General features: G+C 39.4%; 1 protein-coding gene across 4 annotated transcripts in view; it reads right to left on the bottom strand.

Moving 5' to 3' along the window:
- The window catches only part of LOC134415750 (SAM and SH3 domain-containing protein 1-like), a 525,301-nt gene that overhangs the window by 76,512 nt on the left and 422,614 nt on the right, over positions 1–26,175 (bottom strand). For all 4 annotated transcript variants that reach the window (XM_063151546.1, XM_063151547.1, XM_063151549.1 and 1 more), the window contains exon 2: positions 17,398–17,526. In XM_063151546.1, the coding sequence (XP_063007616.1) occupies positions 17,398–17,526 (129 nt within the window). The remainder of the gene's footprint in view (positions 1–17,397; positions 17,527–26,175) is intronic.

The following is a 26,175-nucleotide window of genomic DNA, read 5'->3' as shown; positions in this document are numbered from 1 at the left end:
ACAGAAAGCTTTCTGCTCCTCCAGAAAAATCTCTGCTGACTGCATAAAAATGTTGCCTTTTGTATATTAATTAAAGCAACAGCATCATGAATATACATTTCTTTTCCTTCTTCTGACCTAGCATCTCTTAAACAGAATATCCGTAATTTTTGCTGCAACTCCTTCAAATGCTAATTTAGGTTCCTTTGGTTAAGTGAAGTGCTGCTTTCTACACTTGAGAGTGCAGAAAACACATATAATGAATGTCCTGAAATTTTCATCAAGTTTGGAGAATGAACATTGCTACAATTCAGCATTTGCAGGCTTAGTTTATTTTCCTGCAATTTTGAGACAATTTGTCTTGGCAAATAAAAATCCAGGAGTGGTCAACAGCAAACTGTCAAGAAAATGGGGAAACCAAAAGCAGCAGAACATCCTGTATGGCAAACACCAGGGACACCTGGTTGCTGTGTCATTCTTCAGTGTCACTGAAGAAACATCATTTGTCATTTGTCAAATCCAGTCAATTCCACTGTTTCATACCCAATCAAGGAAATTATCTTTGTCAGTATATCAAAGCCTAATACTTCCATTACTTAACATTTGAACACCTCCGTTAAACTATCTGTAAAATGGACATTTTAGCATTCAATGCACAGACGCAAATCATATGTAACAATCTGTCTGCCTACAAAGCAACAGCACAACACCAAGACAAAACTATAAAGCCTGTCCTCTTCAGAGCATAAACCACTACCTCAAAATGTGCCTGCAGAAAGAGATGTCGTGATGACGAAGGACAGAAGCTATCTTACATGACATGTCCTTACACTTCTAAAATGACTTTTACAGACAAATCAAATGAGCACAGCAGAAATCTGCCTTCCTGCATGGTTTTAAACTTTTGATGGAGAACAGTATTTTCCAGAGGAAAGGAACGGGGGCGTTGGTGGGGAAATCTGAAACTAATTTCAGCAGGAGTTTGTGAATAGGGTATTCTTTCATATTAATGAAAACCAGATCATAAAATAGTCTGTGAGCTAAGAAATGGGCAGACAATATATTAAAAATACAAAACCACACATATAATAAATTTATATGTATTTATGTATATAAATAATTACATAAAACTGCATTAAAAACAATAGAGTTTTCCCCATCATAAGATATGTTCAGGATATTGTTTTTTAATAATAAAAAATAAGTCAGAATTCTAAAATGCAGTTCCACAGAACAACAGAATGTCTGACAAGGGAAGAGAAGCCACACAAATAATTTTGTATCACAAAGCTATTGCATAATGTAAATCTGTGCAATATAGTTTGTCATTTGATTTCAAAGTCATCAGGCACAGGAAGAATGCAACTGTGTTTAGTTTACAAACACTTCAGGAAAATTTTAAAGCATATACAAAACATGAGGTATTATTATTATTGCATAAAATTGAGAATAAAATAAACCACTTCATTTTTTCAGGTCAATTATTTTGAAAGGAAGGTTGGATAACAGTTGTCTTATAACCTGAGTTGACTTCCTAATTTTCAAGCAATAAATAAGGCCTTCAGGGTTCAAGATCAAGTAATCAATTACTAAATTTATGAAAGGCTCTACTACAAAAAAAAAAAAAAAATCAATAAATAGTGACTAAAGAAGGCATTATGAATAAAACAACTTCATAATACTGGTAACTCCACTTGAGAGGATGGCAAAATTTTCTACATAGCAAGTACATGCCTAATCAATCCATGTAATATAATTTGCATTGAACAAACTATTTAGCATTTTGCACGTGACCTCTGTGATGAGCCAGGTTGAGTTATCTTCCATCTTTGTGCAAGGTCACATGTAAATACAGGGTGATCTCTGGACCCTCCACTCTTACAGACTGTCCCTTTCCTGCAAATATCCACAGTGGGGTATGCTTTTCAGAAGGAGCTGAAAAAACCCACCTCCATCAGTGAAGAGGTAATGGGACTGGGCAATTACAAATTCATTCTTGTCAAAGCTAGTGAAATTTATATGAATATATACCTATTGGTTCACACATAGATATTAGATCAATAAATATATGCTTGATCTCTGGTGAAAGATTAAATGAGAAAGGTGCCTGCTTCTGTTACTGAGACACACAGGGCTGGAAGGTACTGACATTACCCATTAGAGAGACAAAGGTTGTTGTCCTTTAAGGCTCCATCCTAAAGAAATAAACATGTCAATCCACCACCACTTCTAGGGAAACAACTGAAAAAGCAGGTTATTCTGGCCAAATGTTTGGGAATCAGATGCTGTGTAATACTGAAAACTGGAAGGTACTGCATTTAAACCAGAATTGCCCAGACAAAGACATTCAGGATGAGGAACATCTGGGGAGCTAAGAGGTTTGCTAAAAAGGATGCAGGGATTACAGTGAATCATAAGGTAAACACAAGGCTTCATGGCACGTTGTAGTGTAAAGAACCACCATTGTATTACAGATATTATGAATGCTAAAATAATTTGCCTAGGGAGACAGTGGAATTAACATGCTGGAACAGTTTAAAGACAGGTCTGATCAACATCTGTTAAGGATGATAAGGACAGCTGAATCTATCTTGGGGCAAAGGAGGCACCAGGTGATTTCTCAAAATTATACAACAAAGCCAAGGCAAAAACCATGAAATATAACAGTACTTAAAAAACAAAATAGGTTCAGTAACACACCTTCAGCCACAACAAAAAAAATTCAGATATTGTTGTATTTGTGCTTCACTTCTGGTTTACACATTTCACACATAACTACAGAGAGAATTTCCACTCCTCCTTTTGCAATAACTGGAAATTTTATTCCAGAGCAGATGCTGCAAACTTAGTCTGGTGTAGCTGAGATGCAGACTGCTTATGGTGATGTCTAGTCCAAAGCTGTAAGCAGAGAAGTTAAATAAATAGCTTCACTTTTCATTTATTCTGTGTTTCAAGGGACATTTTACATGTGGACTACCATCAACTCTCTAGTCTCAAAGGGATTGAATTTGCATAGAATTCTGATCTTTGCTATTCTTTCTACTGCTATTCTGCAGAAGTAGCATAGCTGGTAGCACAAAATCACTGCTCTCCAAGAGGTAACAACATCCAAGCCAGGCACACAAATGCAGGAAAGAATAAGGACAGGACAAAAAGTAGGGTGTAGAAGGTGTGCAGGGAAAATAAAATGATGCATGTGGGACAAAGTGAATGGAGAAGGGGTGCTGTGAGGACTTTTACTCCAAGAAAATCTTGTGAAGCTTTGAAAAGATGCATGGGTAGAGTAAAATGAGGAAGGCAGGGGGGCATAGGCTGAGCTATTAAGGAGTGGGATGCAAGGGGAAGATGACAGTGACTAGTAATGAGAACAGCCTAGAGAACAAACGTTGTGTCATGGAAGGAGAGTCAGTAGAGAAGAAACAGAGGGTCCTCCATACCTTCATGTCTCCTGTAACAAGGCAGTACAGAGGCAATATCTGAGCTCTCACTGAGGGCTAAATGTGATTAATCTGGAACAATGTGCTGCCTCCTGAGGTATTTTATCCTCTATCTTCTCTGGAAAGAGGCTGACAAATCCAGCACTGGTGATCAAAGCCTTTCATCTGCCACTTAGCTGCCCTGACACAGCAGTGAAAATAAGTCTTATGCTCAAATGCAGAGATAAATAATCCACAACATTCCCCATTTGGAAAATACCTTGCCACTCAACATAACTGCATCTGTGTTGATCTGAAGCTGCTGGTAAGAGAAAGGGTACAAAGACTGATACGCTTGTGTTTCAAAAAATGTCTTGCTTTTGCGTAGCCCCTTTCTGCAGGCTTATAAATTCTTTCTCAAAAGAATTTCCAGTGTTCTGAAGGTAATGAACAAGGATAAGTAACAGATCTGACTTCTGTAAGCCTTGCTCACCTGTCCAGTCCTGACATGAGCAACAGCAAGTAAAACCAGGGTAAGCAGTGTGATTTGTGCCAAATAAAGTTAATTTTCTTAATATGATGCATAAGATGATTTTTTGCACACTCTTACTATAGACAGTGAACTCTACCAAAGCCAGAGACATGGACAATCAATAGATTCCTTAAAAAAATCTAATAGGCTACTCTTAATAAAAGGAGGTATTAAAATTACATTAAATACTCATGGGTTGTACTTGTTCACAAGTAGTCTTCATTTTGTTTTCATTCCACTGTTCAGACAACTTAAAGAGCAAATAATGTAAGACATCCTTTTATATTTCCAAATCTCCTTTGGTGTTTCTGTTTGGTGTGAAGTGAAAAAAATGTGCCATTTGCCTCTAGTTAAAAAGGTGAGACAAAACACAGCCCCTTTTGTAGCATTCCATTTTGGGTGGGTTTGGGCTATAAATAAACTATGTGCTACAGGGTCAGCATTTCTGTGTTATAAATATCACATTATGTAATGTATTACCATGATAGGATATGCATTTATATGGAAAAGGAAACAGATAAACACTGCCACCAAATTTTTAGGATTACTCGTTGACAAAATATCTCTCCCTGGAAGTAAATGAAAGTTGCTAACTGTCAAGGTGTTTCTGAGGTAAGAGATCAATTACAAGGAATTGCATTAGCAGTAGGAACTAGAATGGCACTGTCTAATGTATAAGATTAAATTCAGATTATTTTTTTCTTAAGATGGAAATTGTTAGGCCTCAGTTCGTGGCAAACTTGTGATCTCATATAGAAAATATTCCTGTTTTCAAGACTGATAGAGGGTGACAAGGACTGTGGTCATAAAATGATAAAGGGAAATAGGTGTAACAAAAAATACAAGAAGACATATCCCAGAGATCATGAAAAACATGCAAGACCACTAGCTTTTTAAGAGAGTCCCTAAGTTTATAGGTAAAGATTTGAAAAGTGCTGTGATAATCTCTAAAAAAAGCTTTCATACTTGAAGAGCTGCTACTGTGCAATCAAAAATAGCCTTTCAAAGGAATAATCTCACAGTATGTCAATGATAATGAATTATGAAACATTCTTCAGTGCCAGGAGGACCTCAAGATTCAACAGAGAAGAGTTAAAAAAGCCATTTGTGTGAAAAGCTGAAAGGAAACAACATAAACCCAATGGTTATGTCTTGGCTTAACTATACCCCTTTTACTGTCAACAAAGGCTACTATAGAATAATGCCTGTTTTAGAAACCTAAGTAGTTTCAATCAGAAGAATCTCAATGGATCACTAAGAAGAGAAAATCAATTGTGTTCCTACTATTTAGGGAAAACAATAATATTTCCTGTTGCATGTAGCATGGATATAGAGTGTTTCCCACCATACTTTGCTATGCTTCCCATGAAAGTGACTTTTGGAAAAATGCCCATTTCCAACTTTATTGCAGACCTCAGACGTTCAGTATCACTCACTCAGATAAAACATCTTCTGGCTTTCTTCTCCATTTGCTGACCGAACTATGGTCAGAAAGGGATTTCTATTTTTGTAATTTTAAAGAGCAGAAGAAATACATTTAGGATGCAGACTCTAGGGATACCCATTTCCTTCCACTGCTCCAAATGAAGCTATAATAGAGTAGATACCTTCTGTATTCTTAGTTTTTTTCCCTGAACTTCTGCAGTTCATTCTTAAACGTAAACAGTTTTAATTCCTTCTGTCGTTTTGTGAAGCTGAACTAAGACAGGGCTAATTTCAATTTTATTCTTTTGCCCCTAAGTGTTTTCAGGTGTATAAAACACTCAAAAACCCCCAACTGTCCAAGCATGACATGACTTTCTTTTTCAATTCTTTCATTTCTTTTTTCTCATTAGTTTCATCTTGGAGCTTACAAAGTTCCAGAGCAACCTATTGTAGTGGCAGTCAGAACCTTGACTGTGGCTCAACCACTTCTCCTACAGTACCTATAATGAAAAGGTCAAAACTGTTATTCCAAATCTCCTCCTTTGACCTTGTGCCTTATCAAAGCAAGCCTCATTATGGCCAGTGACCATGACAGATTGACAGAAAAAGAGTGCACTGGTGTGTGAAGACATTTCTGCCAAGAACTGACAACCATTCTAGCTCTAATTTTTAACAGCTTGTAACATTTTTTGGTGCCTTGAAATGACAAGTTGTGCTATATAACTGTGGAGATTTTTTAAATTGTTACTTATTATTATAAATTATATTGCACTATTACAATATTCTGGTCCATGCAGACAGTTCAGGTCTCACATAAGCACAAATATCTTGCTGCCCTGAGACATTTTCTGCCTTTGCAGCCACAAGAGTGCATCACTTGTTCTTCTTTACTCCACCTTAGTTTTCTAGTCACCTATTCACCCAGCCTTGTAACACTTCACTCCTTACCCTTCTAAGCAAGCAATGACCAAATCTCCTTGTTTCCTCTGCTTTCACCTGAGAAATGCAGAGAAGTCCCAGCTCCTGAGGCACCTGGTCCTCATGCTCTTGGACTCCCTGCCCCACACTTTCTGCCCCAAAGTTGAGGCTTCTTCCTTGAGCACACATCATCTCCTGTGCCGCAAAAAACCCCAAATCCAAACAAAACCTACAAGAGTGGAAAAGCTGAGCAAGAAGCTCTGAAGAAGGCAAGTCACCTTTCCTTCACCTTTCCTTCACCTTTCCTTCCTCCTAATGTCCTTTCCTACCTTCAGACCAAAATTACAGCTACAAAACTTGATGACTACTTAGCTTCTGTAGAAACTGTTTACCCTAGCCAAAATGTAAAACACTGAAAATAATGTATTTAATTTATCTACATGTTTTTAACAAAGTATGTTCCATGTCTAAATACACCCTGTCATTCAGTCATGGAAAGCTTCATGAAATACTTCATATTTCCATGTTACCAAATAAAAGGGTAGAGTTGATGCAATTCTTGATGTTATTCCATTTCCACTGTTTAAAGAAAATTTGAAGAACATTAACATTTCTTAGAAAATTAAGATGACTGCTACATAAATCTATATATATTTCAAGAGCAAATGTGTGAGTTTACAGGTACCACCTGCAATCCAATAGCCACAAGAAAATTAACCCACTAAGACTAAACCAAACTCAGCTCAAAGGAGGAAAACCAAACAAAATTACCAAATCTGTCAAAACACTCATCCAGCCTAGCATTAAGCTAGTCTTGCTATTAACTTGAGAGAATACTCAAAGAAAAAAAGATCACAGGACAGAACTTTTCTGCTATTGTCTACCCTACACACAAAACATTATCCAAACTAAATATGGAGTAAAAAATAGCAATAAAGAAAAAGAAATTTGAATTTTGCTAGAGGGTCAGCATCTTAGTTCCTTTTTAGACTATCATTCTGATGTGAAGTAACCAAAATATATGAAATAATTTAAAATATGTAAATGTAATTATATTATTATTTATTTTCTATAAAAGTGTAAAATATAAAAATATAAAAGGTGTCAAAAAGCCTTGGGCTAAGATTCACATTCCTACTCCATTAATGTTCAACTATGTTTAAAATATCTTATTTTTTTAACCTGCAAGTGAAAAAGAAAAGATTCACGAACTTTGTGAAAATGCCTACCTGGAAGATGAGATGTTGCTATTCCCATTGCTACACCAGGAACTGTTTACATATGTGAATAGGGTTGATTAACAGATAACGTTAAGACAGAATATTAAATTGCAGAGTACTGTGCTTCAAGATAAGAGATAAGAGTTCAGGTTTCCTCAGGCAGAGGGAAGAACCAAACTTTGCTTTTTTACAGCAGTGGATCAAACCACCACCTCCTACTACTTTGCACGCCATGCCCTTCATTTCTCATGCTTTCCCACAGGTGCTCAAAATGAAATATCTCATTTAGGCTTTAATAAGAGCATTTTTTCCAGTCCTCACCAATTGACATTATGCCAGTGTAATTAACACATTGAAGAAATCAGGAGTCTCTTCCACAGCACCTCTGCATTTCTGTTACCCCTGCCATACGTCAGATGATTATTTCAAGTACAGGCAGGATGGTAGAAATGAGAGATGGTGGCAGTCAGCTACTGACCAAGAGAGCTAGACTCTTCATCAGACCTCTACGTGCCAGCTGCAAAGGGAAGGTGCCAGACCAGGAACACACTGAAGAGTGTGGCACAGTTTTGAAGTACATCTTGCTTTCTTGAAGTGTGGTCTAATGGACTGGATTTGAGGCTTGAGCTGCAGGTCAGCCATAGCGTCTGTCGCCTCCTGGCTTCAGTGCTTCACTGGTCAGGATTTGTTCACAGCTACACCACTGTGAATTATTAGGTTGTTCTGAGCTTACTATAAATTTCAGGTTACTCTGTTGTAAATTTAGCTACAGAGGAGGAATTAGGGAATTACACAGGTAAATCTTCATCAGCGGCTGAATCTCGGGGAGGCAAGGCCTAAATAGGGATAATGATCCTAAAATTACCAGCTTCAAAGGAAGCAACAAAGGCTAATTAATGTTTTTCAAGGGTTTTGAGGGTGGAAAGTGCTACACAAAGGAGAAATAAAACTATTTGGTGAGCTTCTGTGTGGGCTAGCAACTGAAGGCTCCAATTATGCATAGCTTTCAAGAGTTAACCACATGAACAAAATAAAGCTACTCTGATGACTGACTTCCTTCTTACTTCTCATTTGTGTGACTTTCAGCACCTGGCATGTGCTTCAAAACTTTAAAATCTCTCTCTCTTTTCAAAATGGACTCCATCCATAGCTTAATCTTTGCTCAGCTACCATGATTCTGAGATTAGCTCAGTTGGTTAAAGCCTGGTGCCAAAAAAAACCCCTTGCCAAGGTTGTGGGATCAATCCTGTATGGACTGTGCACTTAAAAGTTGAATTTGACGATCCTTGTGGATCTCTTTCAACTCAGAAGACTCTGATTCTTTGATCTGTGGACACACCAAGACAGAAAGCTGTCAGAGGCCTGAACTGTGTGCCCCTGGGAAGGGGAGATGGACTTCTTTCAAATACTGTTTATCAGCCTATTTTGTCTTAGAGAAACTTACAAATTCTGATTTTTCTTTTGCCGTCTTTTATCGTCTAATTTATCTGGATGTCTCATGAATAAAGCCTTATATGATGAGAAGCTTGTGTATTTTTCCACATCTATAAATACTGATTTATTATGATGCTATTCCTATCATCTTTACAGCCTTAAATGCACCAGGGTACACAATTCTACTGCCACTAGTTTCACATGAATTGTAAACCAAACAATTTTAACTGTGGTCTTATCAGGAACTTCAACAGCAACAGGCAAAAGACACTGACATAAAGTAAAAATTACCAGTCTGTGTTTCATAATGAGCTTATGAATTCCAAATTTTGCTAATCATTTCAAGTCTTTCTTCTTTCATTAGTTTCTAATCCATAACTGATTTTATTCATCATGGCCACAAGCAATGCAAGGAATTAACCCCTCTGATAAGGAACTGAAATGGAATTCTTTTAAACATATTACCTGTTCATTTTCATATGTATATTTTTACAGGATTATTGCCTTTGCCAACTCTATTTGCTTGAAGAACCAAAGAAGCCTTAGCATCAGGGAAAAACTGGATGTAGTAATCCCAGATTACTTTGTTCCCTTATGTAAAATAAAGCTGCAATCTAAACCATTGGGGAAAACCTAAAAACATAAATCAAGAGGGATACGACATATGGAAGTCAGGAAGAGGGATTTCCAGCTGACAGCCATTTCTTTTCATTATTTTGTGGAAAACAGATTGATCATTCGGCAAAGAAATCACGTCTCTTCAAATTTCTTGAGTTCTCCTTCAAACACAAAATTCACAGAGCATCTTGTTTGAAATGGAGCATTTCTCTGTGTGCTTCAGGCGACACTGCTGAAACAGGAACCCTACACAACACTCAGAGAAGATAAAGCATGGAAAGATCAAAGGAGAGTAGCTGTGGAGCACCAGAACCTACATCATGAAGAGCAGGGGCCAGGCCAGCAGCAGAGAAAAAAAGGAACCAGTCCCTTTGAATTCACAGATGGAGGCCTGCCTTCCTCTGGGCTTCTTTGCTGGAATAGTGTCCTCCTGCTGCAGAGAAACAGATATTCCAAAGCACATCCAGATGTGCGCCAATACTCACGATGTGTTTCTCATTCTCCTCACAACATGTTCTTGATTTATTATTGATTAAGACCTGTTTGTTTTCCCTAATGACCTGCAAGGCTGTTCTGGTTCTTACAAGTGAGATTTTTCAGCTAACCTCACGACATCCATCTTGAGCAGTATCCTTACTATTCCTCGAGGACAGACAGTGGTGTTTCTCTACTTGGGGACTTAGAAGAGGCACAAGCAAGTGCTACAGTTAGTTGACATTTGAAGTTGCTGCCAGCTGTCTTCAACACACATAGATGGACTGGTGAGCAGTGGCTGGGGAACCACAGAAGGAGAGCACAGAGAGGCTGCCTGGGGAGTCAAGCTGACACTATGCAAAGACAAAGAGGAGTAATCTTAATAGAAAACATTACATCTTTTTGGTTCGTTCCTCTGTTGGTTTAGCTGCTATCACATCACAAAAGTCTGACACTCTTCTAACACAGCCAATACACATTGCTGTCCTCCCAGAGTAATGCCACTCAGTTGGATATCTTGGAAATCTAGTAATATGTGAATGTGAAGTTGGGCTGCAGGGCTGCACATCCCATAAATTGTTCACTACAGAGTTTAGGCAGGTTTGAGTTGATTTCGTTCGTTAGTTTTGGTTTTTCTGGTTGTTTTGTTGGTTTTTTTTTTCTCCCTCAGAGATACACCTTCTAAATGACAATTTAATTTGCTCTCTTTTTCAACAATTGTATCCATTGCAATGAAATTTACCAGCATGGTGCTGTGCATTTCCAGTTTTGCTGTCACTTTTAAATTCTAAAGGGAGAAAGAAAAAAATAGATAAAGGGAGCTAAAGTAAGTCAATCAATTACTCCTTCCCTCCAGTCCTCAGGCTCCAATGAGATTAAATCACAGAGTTAATACAAATCCAGTCTGTCAGTTCCACCAGATCTGTGCCGTTTCTGGGATAAAAGAAGAGCACAGTAAGAATATATTAACTGATCTAAGGTTCAACATAAAATTCCTGCTGTATGCAAAGGGGCAAGAAAATGATTACAAATGATGTTAGAAGATTAAGAACACCTAGACAGTTATGAAGCTAAAGAGAATTTCTCCCCTCCACAATTACCAGTCAGACTGCCAGAAGTCAGTTATCTTTTCTATTTATAACATAAATATAATTTTGTGTATAACAGCATTACCAGCTCAGAAATAAACAAACAAAAACCAATTACCTTTGACAGCCTATTTTTCCTGTAACACTGACATTATCAAAAATATTTCAGAAGACCAGAAGTGCTAAACAAAAGATCCTACTCCAAAAAAAAAGGGCCCTCCAAAAGTATGAAAGGAAGATAAGGTCACCCAAACCATCACAGCTGCAAAGGCCACTGAGTCTCCAGCCTACAAATGAACAGATTTTGCCTAAGGGATTATTCATAAATGGCCTTCCAACAAAAACAGTGGTGAGGCTGCAGGAGGTCATTAGCTTGCAGAAAATGGAGAGATTTTTACTTAGTCTGCTAGTATTAAGTGAACTAAGAACAGTTTAAGAATGGTATTCACTTTGCTGCATATGGAACAAGCCTTGCTTTGTTTTCATGTTTAATGCTAGCTCTATATTTAAATGCCTTTGCTGCCTTGGTCTGTGATGTGAGACACTAAAAATAGCCTGTCTGTTCCAGAATTTCCATTGTGTCTACCTTTAAAATGCTCCATTAATTATGAAAAGTCATTATGAATTTAAATTATAAATATAAGCCTAAAATACTAAGAGATTGAGACTGCACACACAGTAAATCTTCAATTATTATTTTCTAGGTGAATCTACTTTATGTAACTCATACTCAGGCCCAATCCCCCTTAGTTCAATCTGTATTGAGTAAAAATAAATCCACAATGATGCTTCAAAGTCCACACCTTCTACTGCTACTTTTTCTTCTGCGTATCTGCCCCATAAGACCTGGAGACTTTCAAAAAAATTAGGAAATCTTATCTGTGTTCTCCAGCTCTTCTGTTTTTTTTCTTTTTGTGCTGTAGATACCTTTTAAATTAAACTCAGATGTTGTTTATACTTTGGAGGGCCTCTTACAGCCAGCAAGACAAAACAAAACAGTGGGATCTTATTCCAGTGAGATGCAGAGGTGTCCTCTCAGGACTAATGATAACAGCAGCCGGTACTGAATTTGCAAAGCAGAAGTGATCATTTCATAGCAGGAATAAGCAGTCTATTCTAGTATCCTGAAATATTAATATATGATGTGAAGAATGGCAGACATGACTAGTGTCAGCTATAGAGTAGACACAGGCACACTCCACAAACACATTCAGCATCCCAACTCCAGCTTTGGTGGCTAACTGTCTTGAACATTTTTTAAATATACATCAATCACTGACTGCAACTGTTCTGGGTGTTTTAGTGTGCTTCAGCAAAGGCTGGCTAGTTTCTCAAACAGCCTGATGATAATGCCAACCAGTAGTACTATAACAGACAAATGCAGCTGTAAAGAGGAAAATTCATTATTATTCTATCACTCAAATTACTAATTACTCTACTTTTGCTGCTTTTCCTCCCCTTTTTCTTGCTGTACATACCATTTATATGAGATGACATTACCTACATGGTCAACTCCATCTGTAAACAAACAACTGGATGTTGAGCATCTCATAAAACCATGCACAGACAAGACTTAGGAAGACTACATTGATGTTGGAAGTAGGACAAGAAACTTATGATTTTTTTATGTTATTTTGTATTTTCTGGCTTTGACTGTGTACATGTGCAGGTATTGTAAAAACAGCCAGGATTAGGCAAGGTAATTTTTCCAAATACATTCATTGTACTTTATCACAGTGTACAGAGAGATTTTGAACACTTCCCTTTCTACACAATGAAATTAATTACATGAATGTGAGAAAAAAGTATTCTACTATGCCATTTAGCTTTTCAGTGGCATTAATTTTATACAATTTGCAAGACAAAAGATGGATGCAACTTCTCGGTGCCCCAACTGTAGCTGTCAGAGTCCATCAGAAAACCTCAAGCCATTCTTTGACTTCAAGCTCATCAGCTCCAATACAGACCTCGGCAGCAGCAGTTAGCTGGCTGCTGTCAGTGATAGATGAGACAACAGAATGCAGTTTGCTCTTTCATGGCTAAGTCAATGCTGTCCTGCCCTGCCCTGCTGACAGGCAACACAAAGCTGCTTTTGTCAGCAAGCCATGCAGGTATGACCCCAGAGACACAAAGGAAGCAGGTCACAGAATGGTTTGTGTTGAAACACATCTCATTCCAATCTCACTGCAATGGGATTGCTCAAAGCCCCATCTGACCTGGCTTTGAACACTTGCAGGGATGGGGCACCCACAATTTCTCTGTTCCAGTATCTCACCCCATCACTACATGCCCTTGTAAAAAGTGCCTCTCCAGCTCTCTTGTATCCCCCTTTAGCTACTGGAAGGCTGCAGTGAGATCCCCCTGGAACTTTTTCTTCTCCAGGCAGAATGAACCTAGTTCTCTCACATCTTTCCTGTGCTGGGGACCCCAGAACTGGATGCAGAGCAGAGTGGAAGGGAACAATCACCTCCCTTGACCTCCTGGCCACACCCCTTTTGATGCAGCACAGGGTCTGGTTGGCTTTCTGGGCTGTGAGCACACACTGCAAGTCATGTCAAGTTTTTCATCCACCAACAGCATTAAAACCTTATCCCCAGGGCTGCTCTTCATTCATTCTCCTCCCAGCCTGTACCTGTGCACAGGATTGCCCCAACACATTTGCTGGACCTTGCACTTGGTTTTTTTGAATGTCATGAGGCTTCACAGGTCAATCTCTCAAGCCTGTCCAGGTAGCCCTGGATGGCATCCCTCTCCTCCAGTGTGTTGACCACTCCACTCAGCTTGGAGTCATCAGCAAACTTGCTGAGGGTGCACTTGATCCCACTCTCCCTGTCGCCTGCAAAGATGTTAAACAGCACCAATCCAAACAGTGCTCCCTAAGGAACACCACTCATCACTGATCTCCATTTGGGTACTGTGCCACCGGAGTGTGGCCATCCAGCCACTTCCTTATACACCTGAGCAGTTCATCTGTCTAATTCATGTCTCTCCAATTTAAAGACAAGGATGTCATGTGACCAGTTAGAAAATACCATCCTCACAGAGTCACTTCTCTGGCCACAACTATATTTTAGCAGATGTCCACCTCAATATTACCAGTGATACATTCATTATGGGCCTGCAAATCCACTCTATCTACTCCACCTGCAGTTCTTCCTCAGCCAAAAGCCCACATGGTGTACAGGAATACGCCAAATGCAAGGAAATGTGGGCAACTCCCATGCTGTTCACAAACATTAGTGTCCAAACCCAAGCACATTCTTCATTACAAAAACATAGGCAAAACTCCAAACACAGAAAGCAGTTATCGTGTTTAGAGAGAACTAACAACCCTTGACAGCATTGCCATTTGGAAAAATATTCTGGGTTCAGCTCCATCTGCACCCACTGTTTTGTTACAAGATATGCTGCTTTCCCAAATAATTTTACCAAGTGATTTTTTTTTAAATTCAACTTCAGAGCAGGATATCTAGACTGAAATGGCCATGGTGTGATAGGAAAGGCTGCAGAGCTGATTAGAAAGTACAATATACAATCAAGATATCAACACTTGCGCCCAAACAGCTTAAATTATTTCAAAGGGTACAGAAGCAGCAATAAACAGTTCATATTTCTGTCCTTCCAGTGGACGTGCTACAAAGGGCAATCTGGGCGAGCCGGTGCTAAATACATGTTCCTGCCAAAGCTCTGCCAACTCAGGCATGTCTTTGTTATTGCACTGTCCTCCTGACAGGGCCTCTCTGTGCACGGTTTACAGCATGCTTTGACTCCTGGAGTGACCTGCTCTTTTCTCTTTGTTCAGAGCATTCCGTAAAAGCAGCAACCTAACCTAACCTTTTATGTTTCTGCTAAGTAATTTTATGCACTCAATACTGCATTTTCATATGGATTCAGTAACCACCACTCCATCAAACCCCTGAAAATATGCACTAATACTGCATGCATGTCAGCTCTGCTATGTTCACTTCACTAAAGAGAGGGAGAAGACCTTTGGGGAGGGGAGGAAGAACTGATACACTGCCCACCTCCAGCTCTGGCACAACCCCACTGTTGGGAAGACAGGATGTAGAGACAGCACTGCTTTCTTCATCTGTGCTAGAAGAGCAATGTATGGCAGAGCAAGGTCAGCCTAGGCTAACAGACCCACAATACTGGTGCATAATCATTTTGGAGCTGCATATATTTGCATCTGGTACATTTTTTTCTTTGCTATCATAGCACATCCGGGATGTGCATTGGGCATTTACCCCAGCACTACCTCCCATTCACTATCCCCACATGTCTGCCAATACACTGCCTTTTCTCAAGGTGTACAGAGACAAAAAACACCAGAACAAGTGACTCACTCTTCTGCTCATCACACTAAAATCACATTCTGGTCTACATGGCTATTTCCCCCTCTCTGTGTAGCTAAGTCAAGCCTGCCTGTTCATTGATGAGAGCAAGATTCAGCTGCAGTCAGCACTGTTTGGATGCAGTTGTTGGGCAAGTGAGCTAATATCTATAGGCTCATATGTTATCAGCAGAATGGCTATCTTATGTCTAGAAAATGCATTATAGGAGTGACAGATGTAGCAAAAATGGAGCACTAATTTAATTTTCAATTGCATTGTCTTCTCTCTGACCTGGCAGTTCAAGAAGTCATCACTGGACCACTAGAGTAAGCAAACTCAGTATCAGAGAGGCTGAAGAGGAATCTCCAGGCTGTTTTTCACACAGCCACTTTCTCTGACTACAGCTTCTCTGGAATAGAATGAATCACTTGATGGTCTGTCTTTGGTTAGCTCATGTCTATTTAAACCAGCATGAAGATCTGCACCTTTGATGTGAGTTAATTAAGCTCACATGGCTTTTTCCAGCCTGGCTTCTGCAGCTTCAGAAGTGAGGGGAGCCAAATTAGGCCCATCTGTCTATGGAAGGGGTCCTCTCCTGCCATAAGGCACACTCCATTACCAGGCACAGGAGCTGGCTTCCAAGAGCACCAGGAAAGGGGGTTTCATTGCTGCCAGCAGCCACCGAGAATACCAGGGCTGCCAGGTGTGGAGGGTTTTCATGAGAATCACAGTTCTGTGCCATCACTTCTCTGCACAGAAGCCTTAAGGGTCTGTCTACAAAAGAATTTCCTGCAATAGCTTTTTGTTTAACCCTTGGAACTTCTCGGCAGCAACAGATAGGCAAAAACATTAGCTTTTTTTTTTTTTCTATATAAAAATAAAGAAGAAGCTAACAAACTTCAGTGGGGCAGAAGATGACTCCCTGCCTTGATTCTGCTGCCACTAATTGTGTAACTGAAGTTGGTAGTCTCTACAAACTCTGGAAGCCTCTCAGTTGGTATCCTGGAATCCCAAAAAGAAAGAAAGTAGCCTTAAATAATCCACATCATCAGCTGTTACCAAGGCACTCTCAAGGACTTTTGCCTGTGCTCAGCAAGAAGAGTTGGGAGATTCAGCTCCAAACTGTCAGAAAAGACAGTTTCAAGATGATCTACTGCTATCTGTGGGGAGGTTATCAAAAAGGCATGTTTCATGAGAACAGACAACAGGTATAAATTGCTATGGGGAGGATCTCACAACACATTATTTAAACATAGAAGTTCACTATGAAGATAGCAAAGCAGTATTAACAGGTTTCTCAGAGACAGTGCAGTATCTGCATCCCTGGAGGTCTTCAAACTCAATGAGAAAGCCCTGAGCAACTTGGTTTGAATTCAGTGTTGACACTGCTTTGAGCTGAATGCTGGATTAGGGACCCCCTGAGGTCCCATCCATCCTGAAAAGCTCTGTGACCCCGCATCACCTGCTACAGGTTCTATAAACTAATAGAAAGGAGTTGGCAGAACTGCTTACATTTGGGAGCCTGGAACCAGTATTTGCACCCTGGACTTTTGAGAAGCCCCTCTTTACACTTTGTACAGCGCAACTGGAAACCTCACAGTTTCACTGTGCTCACACTGGGATCATCTTGGAGCAAGGAAACAATGCTTAAGTCAGACAGTGCCTTGCCTCTGAGAGTTGAGGATTGCAACCAAATGTATGCAAGCAAGAAGTACTCTAATTAAAGAAGAAATAAAAAATGCAGACTCCAAGGCTTAATGAATCATAAAAAACACCTAGAAAAAACCTAATCTGGCTAATTCCAAGCGTTTAATTGAGTTGGCTGAAATGTTTGCATGCGTGAACACAGCCACGTACAGTTATTTCCCTGGGTAGAATTCTTCAAGCTGTAATATTGATTCTTCATCTGGAGCATGAATGGCAATTATTTGTTAATAAAGTTGTAACTGTTCTACATACCAAATCAAGGTCTTGGGAAACCCTCCTCTTGCGCAGCTCTTCCATCCTCTCACACACATCTGTGAAGCAGGTGTTATAGTAGTCTGCATACTGCTGTGCCAGATCATCAATATTTCCCAGTGACCCGTCCTACAGGGAAGACAAAGAAAACAGGTTAATCAATCTTAAAATTCTAATTTAAAGGTAGCACCACAACTATGAAGGAAACCCCTGTCCCTGCAGCACATCATGCTCAGGTCATCCTCTCCATCCCTATCCCAGAGCACATTAACAGGAACAACAGCTGCGAACTGGATAACCAGAACAGCTCCTCACAATCAGGTGGGACTTTGTTAATTCCCACAGAGAGAAGGAAGGCAGGGACAACAATGCAGTGGAACAACACATCCTCAGGCACTATCTGCCTCAATTCTCTCCCAGCAGCATGCTGGGAGCTCAAGCATGGATCTCCCGAGCAGTGGCTCACCCTTCCAAGAGCCAGCCACTACAAACATTTCACTGACCTAACCAAGAGTAGCCCTGCTTTAGCCCTAGTAACTGCAACTAAAATATTTCTTACCAATACACCAAACCAGCCAGACTGCAAACAATGACACCCACAAAGACACTCTGCCAGTTGGTCTTTTAAGGTGTACTAGAGGTGGCAACATGGTTTGCTGAGTCCCACATGTCTGCTTTGCAGGGTAGGATTGCTACACTGCTAATAAAATGGCAATAGCCAGAAACCTAATTGTATTAATCTGCTAATTACAGTCCAAATTCATACTTTAAAAATTATGAATGAAGAAAATAAGATCAGAACAATAAGAAGGCTGAATTTTAAGTGTCATGAGAAGCCTTTCTAAACATCAGATATCTATGCCCCATCTGTAAAGTGAGGGGGTGGGCAGGTACAATATGCACATCCTTAAGATACATCCAAATGGTGGGATGGAATAATCTTGTATCCTTACTTGTCTAACTTATGAAAGAGCATGTATATCACTGAGTGCATTCTTTAGAGGGTAACAGATGAAAAAGACAGGCTCTCTATGCCTGTCCTGAGAGAAGGACAAGAATACATTGCAGACTATTACTTTATTGCTGCTGTTAATATATGCACACATATAAACATAAAATTATGTCTTGATTATTAAGAAAAAGCTAAGCAAGAGAGAAATAATCTAAAAATAATTATGCTAATAATATACATAAATTGCAAAGTTGAGTTATAGCATATGAGCTAGGAGGATTTTTTATTAGTAACCACACCTTAATGAAGCTGTTGTTACTTGGAAATAAGCACATGGTCCCACTCTCAGGGTTCTGGACTACACTGAAGAGGTAGGTTTGCTCTAATGAAGCGTCACTTCCAGAAACATGGAAAAAACTTTCCAGTTTAAATCAAAGTGAAAGCCTATTAAATCTCAGAGTCTGTGAAAACTATTTTCTACTCTTAAAGCATAATTCCACAGGTGGAACAGTTATCTCCTGAAACTTTTGCAGATTTCCCCAGAAACTTTTGCAGAGCCCACATTCCTAAAATTTAGAACAGCATTTTCTCAACACTACTGTGTTCAGTATGGGTGGAAAACAATTTGCACGTCACTTGTTGGAGCAGCAGAAGCAAAATAACTACGCTAAATATATATCTACACTTTGTCCCCTGCCCCCTGCTCCCATACCTACATCATTTTTTACTGTAGTTCCTGTCTCTCAACCTGCCAAAGATCTCACACAAGAGATGTTTCAAGCATTACAAGATTGGGGTCCCTATACAAATACATTTCTGGGAACTTCAGACTTTCCAGAGCTTTGGACAAACAACTTCCTGCACTGCACACAACAGTGCTACCCTGCCTTTCTACAGGAGCCACAGTGCTACCTACTCACAGCAGAAGCCCACATCTTCCTACAGCACCTCCTTGACATCCATCACTTCTCAACAGCCTGGGGAGGAAACTTGGACTCTTTGACTGTACCACGAGTTCCACAAGTTTCCTTGTGCCACTGGACACTCCTCTGGTAGCTGAGGGTGGGCTTTCTGGTCCTACATGGACTACGCGCTACTTTCAGTGTTTAAACACTCAGTAGGAATAACCAGGAATGCACTGCTGGGGAAAAAATATGAACGCCAAACTGAAGAAGGAACCCCAAAACTTAACCTTCATTTGCTCACTTTTGTGGGCATTAAGGGAACCTGTATGACTTCCAAAGAGACGATGGGACATTGGAATCCCAGCCATGTAATCATAACAAACATCACTCTCTAAGGTTTATCAAAAATTCTCACTTTGGAGTATCTTCCCCAACCAGAGTCTATTTATTCTTTGATAAGCTTTGCCAGTTGAGAATATTCAAGTTGGAAAGAGTCATGATATAAGAGCAACACAGGGAAGCATCATCTTACTAGAACAACATGAAAACTGCCTATCAGTCCGTCTCCTCTCACAATTCTGGAAACCATACATACATTCCATAAAGTTCACCTGCTCCAAAAATACCCATAATTTTCAAAGGTAATTCACAACTTTGAAATTGCCTGAAATTGTCCAAATCCAATCATGTGAACTTTAGCTTAGCTGAGAGCCATTCAGAGCTGAGGATCTCAGCACGCTCCAGTGCTCCTCCCCACACCTCCTCAGACACGTGGTCACAGACCATTTGCAGGATAGCAATGGCACTGCCAGCGGATCAAACACAGCCAAACAAGTGCTCATTTTTTGCTTGTGCTGGCGTGCAGTTCACTGTGCTATTTTTAAAGGTACCCTCCAAAAGGCTGAAGGCTTCTGACTGTCCCTAGAACAAAATTAGCTCGATTGCAGCATCCCCATTAAAGCCTGCAGAAGGTGGGTGGCCCCACTGCCAGCAAGCACAAAGAAAGCTGCAAAGAAAGGCCTGTTCACAAGTGACCAGTCCACCAGTGCCATCGGGTCCAGAGGAACAGAGCTGCAGGCATCACCCTGCCTGATGACAGCAGGGATTGCTGGCGGCGCTCAGGGCTATGCTGCAAATGAAAACAAGCTTGATGTCCAGAAAAAGATGAAGGAACAGAAAAAACCCCGCAATATGTTAGAACATACAGCTGACACAGAGAGAACAGACAGCTGGCACACATGCTCATTACAGCCCTGCCACATGCTTTTGCTGGGGTCCAGACCGAGGCAGCTACAGATTTATGCAGTTGCCATTCCACAAAGGCTGCATGCATCCTCCTTACTAGCATTGGTGTTTGAAGCCCCACAGCTTCAACTACACCACAAACATTTGCATTTGGACCTCAACTTGCCAGAAAGGTACAGTGGAAAACGCCGATTGAAGGATCTGTGTCTGTGGCCAAGAGTTGCTTTTATGAGTTTATGTATGCAGGCAATGCAGAGAGCATTGGTTTTGTAAAAAGAAATAAAGATACATAAATCAACCCAAGCCAAAGACAGCAAGCATCTCATGACCTGCAGCATCCATTCATGATTTCATGTAAGTAAATGTCATAACTTAACAAAGGATTATATATTTGATTTATATGACCTCAAATTTGATCCCTACATAGAGTTATCTCCATCATCCTCCTTTATTCTTCAAGCACTACCAAAAACATGGCAAAACTTAGAAAAGATGCTTCATTCTTCTACTGCACAAATAATGGCCACAAGTATATCTCATCTGAAGAACCATGACATTTTGTCTGCTCTTTAAATTGACCCCCCACAACGTCTCCAAATAATTCTAAACTGTATCACACAAAATAACCAGCAGTGCGCTTTGCAATTCTATTTTGGCTTTGAGTCTTTAAAAATATTCATATGCAAAACATTAGCTTCAGCTTGATAAGTCATGCATTCCCTTACAAACAGAGTCAAAGGAGTAGTCGGAGATGTTTTTAAAAATCTCTAGAATTATTAACAAAATAAGAGACTAAAAGCATAACTAAAAATATTTTTAAAAATATTTCACTCGGATGCACAAAGAGTAAGATCCAGTGGCAATTTTCATAGGTTTACACAAATGTGGAGTGCCATTTTAGTTTCACAGGTAGGAAAAAGCACACAGTTATTTGATACAAAAAATAACAAGCCAATGCAATAAATAATAAGCCTTCAATAATGTACCACTATGTCCCATTTTGATATAGATGGGCATATTGATATTTGACACAGCTTATGTGAGCAATGAAAAAATATATAGCTTGCAAATGTGTTCTTACCAATATATCTGCATTTCAGAAGCCTCTGAAATGCTCTGAACTGTCAGTAACACTTTTAAAACCAAAACCTCAGAATAACCTCTGTCCTTTTGTTACAAATGTAACAGTTAAAGCACTATCATGAAGAGTATTTTACACCAATTGTGTTTATTACCATGCAAACTGCAATGTTCCCGCTATATAATCCCACAGATCTTTCTGATGGAAAAAAATTTGTGAGCAATACAAATATTGAGCAGGAAAACCATTCCCCAAACACTTCATTGGTAAGAAGTTACAACATGTTTCCCCTAAGACTCCACTACAGCACAGACTCTTCCACAAAATAGTTTAATAGCCAGTAAAATACACAACTCGTTATTTATAAAGGGTTAAATGTAAAATGAAGATTTAATGAAATGAAGCCTAATGAAAACAGAAGTTCTCTCAGATTTCTATTTTCAGCTGTGATGCATGTTCCTAAATTTCCATTTTATAATGTACGCATGCAACATTTTTTGGCATCATAAAACACAGAGCAAAATGATGAATTGCCCTGAAATTCCCAGAGAATTAGTTCTGATATGCATGTGAATACCAAAGGAATCCACTGGGATTCCTGCTAATGGAGCGACTACAAAGAAAAGTTGGAATGATTTGGCACTTATTATAAAGTTAGAATTTATCGGTCACTGCACATCAGTTAGTTTAAGGCCTTGGCAGAATCCTCTGTATTTGACATCTGAAAGCGTAAAAGAGAAAAATGTTTTGCTAGAGAGCTCTGCTGGCTGTAAAATTCAGTAAAAATATATTCATAGTTTAATAGTATAATAAAATAAAAACACCAATAGCTAAGGAGGAATAACAGACTTTGCTAAGTAACAAATACATTTGATGAACCTACATGTGTACCAAAATATTAGCACTAGCAGAGCATGCATACTTTCTGCATAAATTTCTATGCAGAACAAGATTTTTAGAAAAATCTTCCAAAAATACAACTATTTTATTCTGTACTTTTCTGCCTCAGAATCTGAAAAATATGTTACAAAGCAGCATATTCCAGCATATCCTCCTCCTATTCTGGCAGCTATTAGGAATGTCAGGAAAAAGGTCTTGATTACTGGATATATGTGCTCACTGTCCCAGCCCCTGGGTAAAATTCACATAACTGCATGAATCTCAGAAATGTAGAAAGATGTGATGCTACAAGCCTGTTTGTTCAGCGAGACAGATGGGTCTCCATCTGCACATGGCAATGCAGGTGACAGCACACAATGCAACTAGATGAGTCCAAAACTTAAAAGCCATTGCAGCTGTGGCCAAAGCACATGCATAATCTGGGATCTTAGGAATAGGTCAGAAACTGGAAGACAATCTGACTTTTTTTCCTAATAAGATATGAATGAATGTGGAAATGGCACTGGTGAAGGGAAGGTGCTATTTCACAACACACAGCAATCATGCCCTGGCAAAGGCACATTTTTTGACCTTTACAAGCTAAGATGAGAAAAATCCATTTCCATGCCTGAAACACAGGACTACTGTGTGGAGAGTCACTGTAAACATTAGCAGTTTATTTCTGGCAGTTAGACTTTAACAGGGACGCCTACTAAAAATTTGTGGAACATGACCTTGCATTTCAATAATACCTTTGGTTTGGACAGCTCAAAGAAGTACATAAATGAAAGCCAGAATGTGGGCCAGAGCAAACAGGCTTGTTTGGGGAGGGGAGACGGGCAAGAGGGAGGAGGGACAAAAGAAGCAGTGAAATGAGAACATATGTAGGAAAATATATTTGTGCCTAATAAATGCAAGGAATGATCAGATTTTCATGGGATAACTTTGACTAAGATGCCACTCCTTTGTAGATATTTTTACTAATCATAAGAGTTCATAAAAGCTTGAGAAATTTTGCATCCTTCCCAAAGCGACCTTGGACTTGTGGCAGAACTCCCTGCATTCCAGAATATACTAATACCTGAATTCAGGCTGCACTTGATAAACCTGAGACACAGTATTTCAGGTTCCTTTACAGTTTTTTCTAAGGAGGCAGATTGAAATCAGATCCAAACCTTTTCCAAACACAAGAGTTACACCTGCATCCATCTCTCTGGCTAGAGCTTGCGTCTCAGTTTACTACAGTAAAACACAGTGAGGATAGGCATCTGTAGGAAAACCTGCAGAGTTCCAGTATAATTCTGTTGCACATTTCTGACCCTCTTGCTACCAATGTATTTCTGCTAGGAATAGGGCTGATATTTTGCCTTCTGGCACAGCTTCAAAATGCTTGCATTGAAAATGAACCCAACATGCTGCTTGAGAAATACTTCTTTCTATTCCTAGGGCTCAGCAAGGACAATCTTCCATTCAGCAGAGTTAACAATTCTACTATCCATGCAATGACAGGTTCAAAGCCTGTCTTGACAGTCAGCAGGGTCAGAAATGTGAGTGAGACAGAAGTGCAAGGCCAGGCAGCCAGCGCTTCCCTTGATATTCAGAAGAAGGCGTAAAATACTCAGCGTACAAGTCATGACATTTTTATATTGAGAACAGCTATTTTTGAGGATGCTGAAAAGTTGTCATGGTTCCCTTGACCTCTCTATAGCCAGACACTGTGAGAACAAAAAGAACATACAGACCAGATTGATTCAATAGTCTTTCCATTAATTTTTATGGCATCTGAGGGTTGAGTCATTAAACTATGTGGCTTTACAGACAGTTACAAAAATAGATGTGATACTACTGTGTCAAGCTCTCTGTAGCATGGTTAAAAGACTTATAGATTCTGTACAATAAGCAGAAAGCACAATGGTATACTTTGATATCAAAGATTTTGCAGCAGTTATCTGAAATAACTAATACAACCCACCAAGTTCAGAGCACAGTCACTCTAGACCCAAAAAATCATATTGAACCACAGAGTTTTCCAAGTTTTTTTTTCCCCATATATATCTATATATAAAACTTAGCCCAATCTTTACATCAAAAACCCCTCTTACTCTTTTCAAAATTCTGAAATTAAAACGTTTCCTTTACCAGTAGCACCACAGTTTTTTCCACCTCCTTCTTTTTACTGTAAAGCCCCAAAGTCTTTGTCAAGAAGGTATAGCAAAGCATCTCTGGAAAAAAACATTCTGAATGTGATTTCTCCTTTTCCTTCTGTAAATTAAAATAAATTTAAAAGCACACTACTGGGATCCCTCTCTGTGGTTTGCAACCAAGGAAGTCCTCTATGGAAATAATAAAAATATATGAATGCTAACAAAAAAGTTGCATCTATGCAAATGTACTTTCCAACATACTTAAAAATTTGGTATTTACCACAAGTAGGACCAGTCTTAACAGACAAGAATATATGCAAATTTTATTCATGACAGTCAGTTCAAAGCACCCTTAATGTCCAGCTTCCCTAATAACCGCATATTATCCTCTATCCTCCTTTCCCTGAGGAGCTCTGCACTAAGCTCATCAAAATGTAACTCAAACCTCTTGTCTACTCTGATACCTAAAAGGCCACCACCATCCACCAGACTGGTCATCAGTCAGCTACAAGTTGCCATTGTCAGCTTGTAAAGCAGAACAAGCTTAAGCCATGTAATAGCTGCACCTAACATCACCTCTCATTAGTTTTTCCTCCCTTGCTCTTACTGCCTCCTCCTTTTGCACACTCTGCTGAGACTTTTTCTCACATTAAGTGAAAATTTGTCACTTCGTGTGTACCAGCTGCCGTGGGTTCTAGCCTGAGACTTGGAGCAGAAACAAATGGTAAACAAAAGAATGGCAAGGGTTAAGAAATGTACATATATCTGATAAAAATACCATTAAGGAGATGGAGGTGAATTTCCTGTTTGAGATTTGGGAAATTTAGCATATATTACGGGGGTGGCTTCATGTCTGAGATAAGTTAGTGTCTAATGAAATAGATAGGCAAAAGGCAAACATCTCAAGTAGATGTTGAAATAAATATTTCAGGGAGTTAGCCATATCAGCTGCAATAGTGAAGGAAGTCTCATTAAAGCTCTTTTCCTTATATTTAGTAGTAGCACAGTATGACAAATCCAAATCTTCTGTGATAAATGGGACTACATAACTGAGGTGTGAGTAATCATTAAAAGAGTAGCCTGAAAAAATCTAAACAAAAAACATGCAAAAAATATTTGGATATTTAAAGGCAAAACAAACTGAGTAGTCAACAGTATCTCAGGTCAATTGTGTAATCTCAGCAAGTCTTGTTTACAGTATTTCCCCAAGGTGTTAAAGTTGCTCAGAGAAAGCAAACTTTGGTAATGGTTATGTGTTAGTTTCACTAACAAAATTACTTTTCAAGTGTCAAGGCAGGAGAGAATGACTGCCTCTAAATTGAACTGTGCAACGCTTTTCCCATGGACAGTTTGGCAGAAGGAGGGCATACCTTGTCCAGAAAAAGTAAAGTTCACTCAAAAAAACTTCTTATCCTTCTTTCTCTGTTCCCCTTGCCTCTTCAGTGTACTATTGTGCACTCCTTGATGCTTTACTGTGACATCCAGGCCCAGGATCCTGGGCAGGTCCCTGTGGACAGCAGTTCCCCCAGCAGTACGGGCTTTGGAGATGCACCAGTATAGGGGAACACTCCA

This window comes from Melospiza melodia, chromosome 3 (genome assembly GCF_035770615.1).
Source record: "Melospiza melodia melodia isolate bMelMel2 chromosome 3, bMelMel2.pri, whole genome shotgun sequence".
NCBI classification, from domain to species: Eukaryota; Metazoa; Chordata; class Aves; order Passeriformes; family Passerellidae; genus Melospiza; species Melospiza melodia.
The sequence above is the reverse complement of the archived record's forward strand: the minus strand, read 5'-3'. Positions and strand labels throughout refer to the sequence as shown.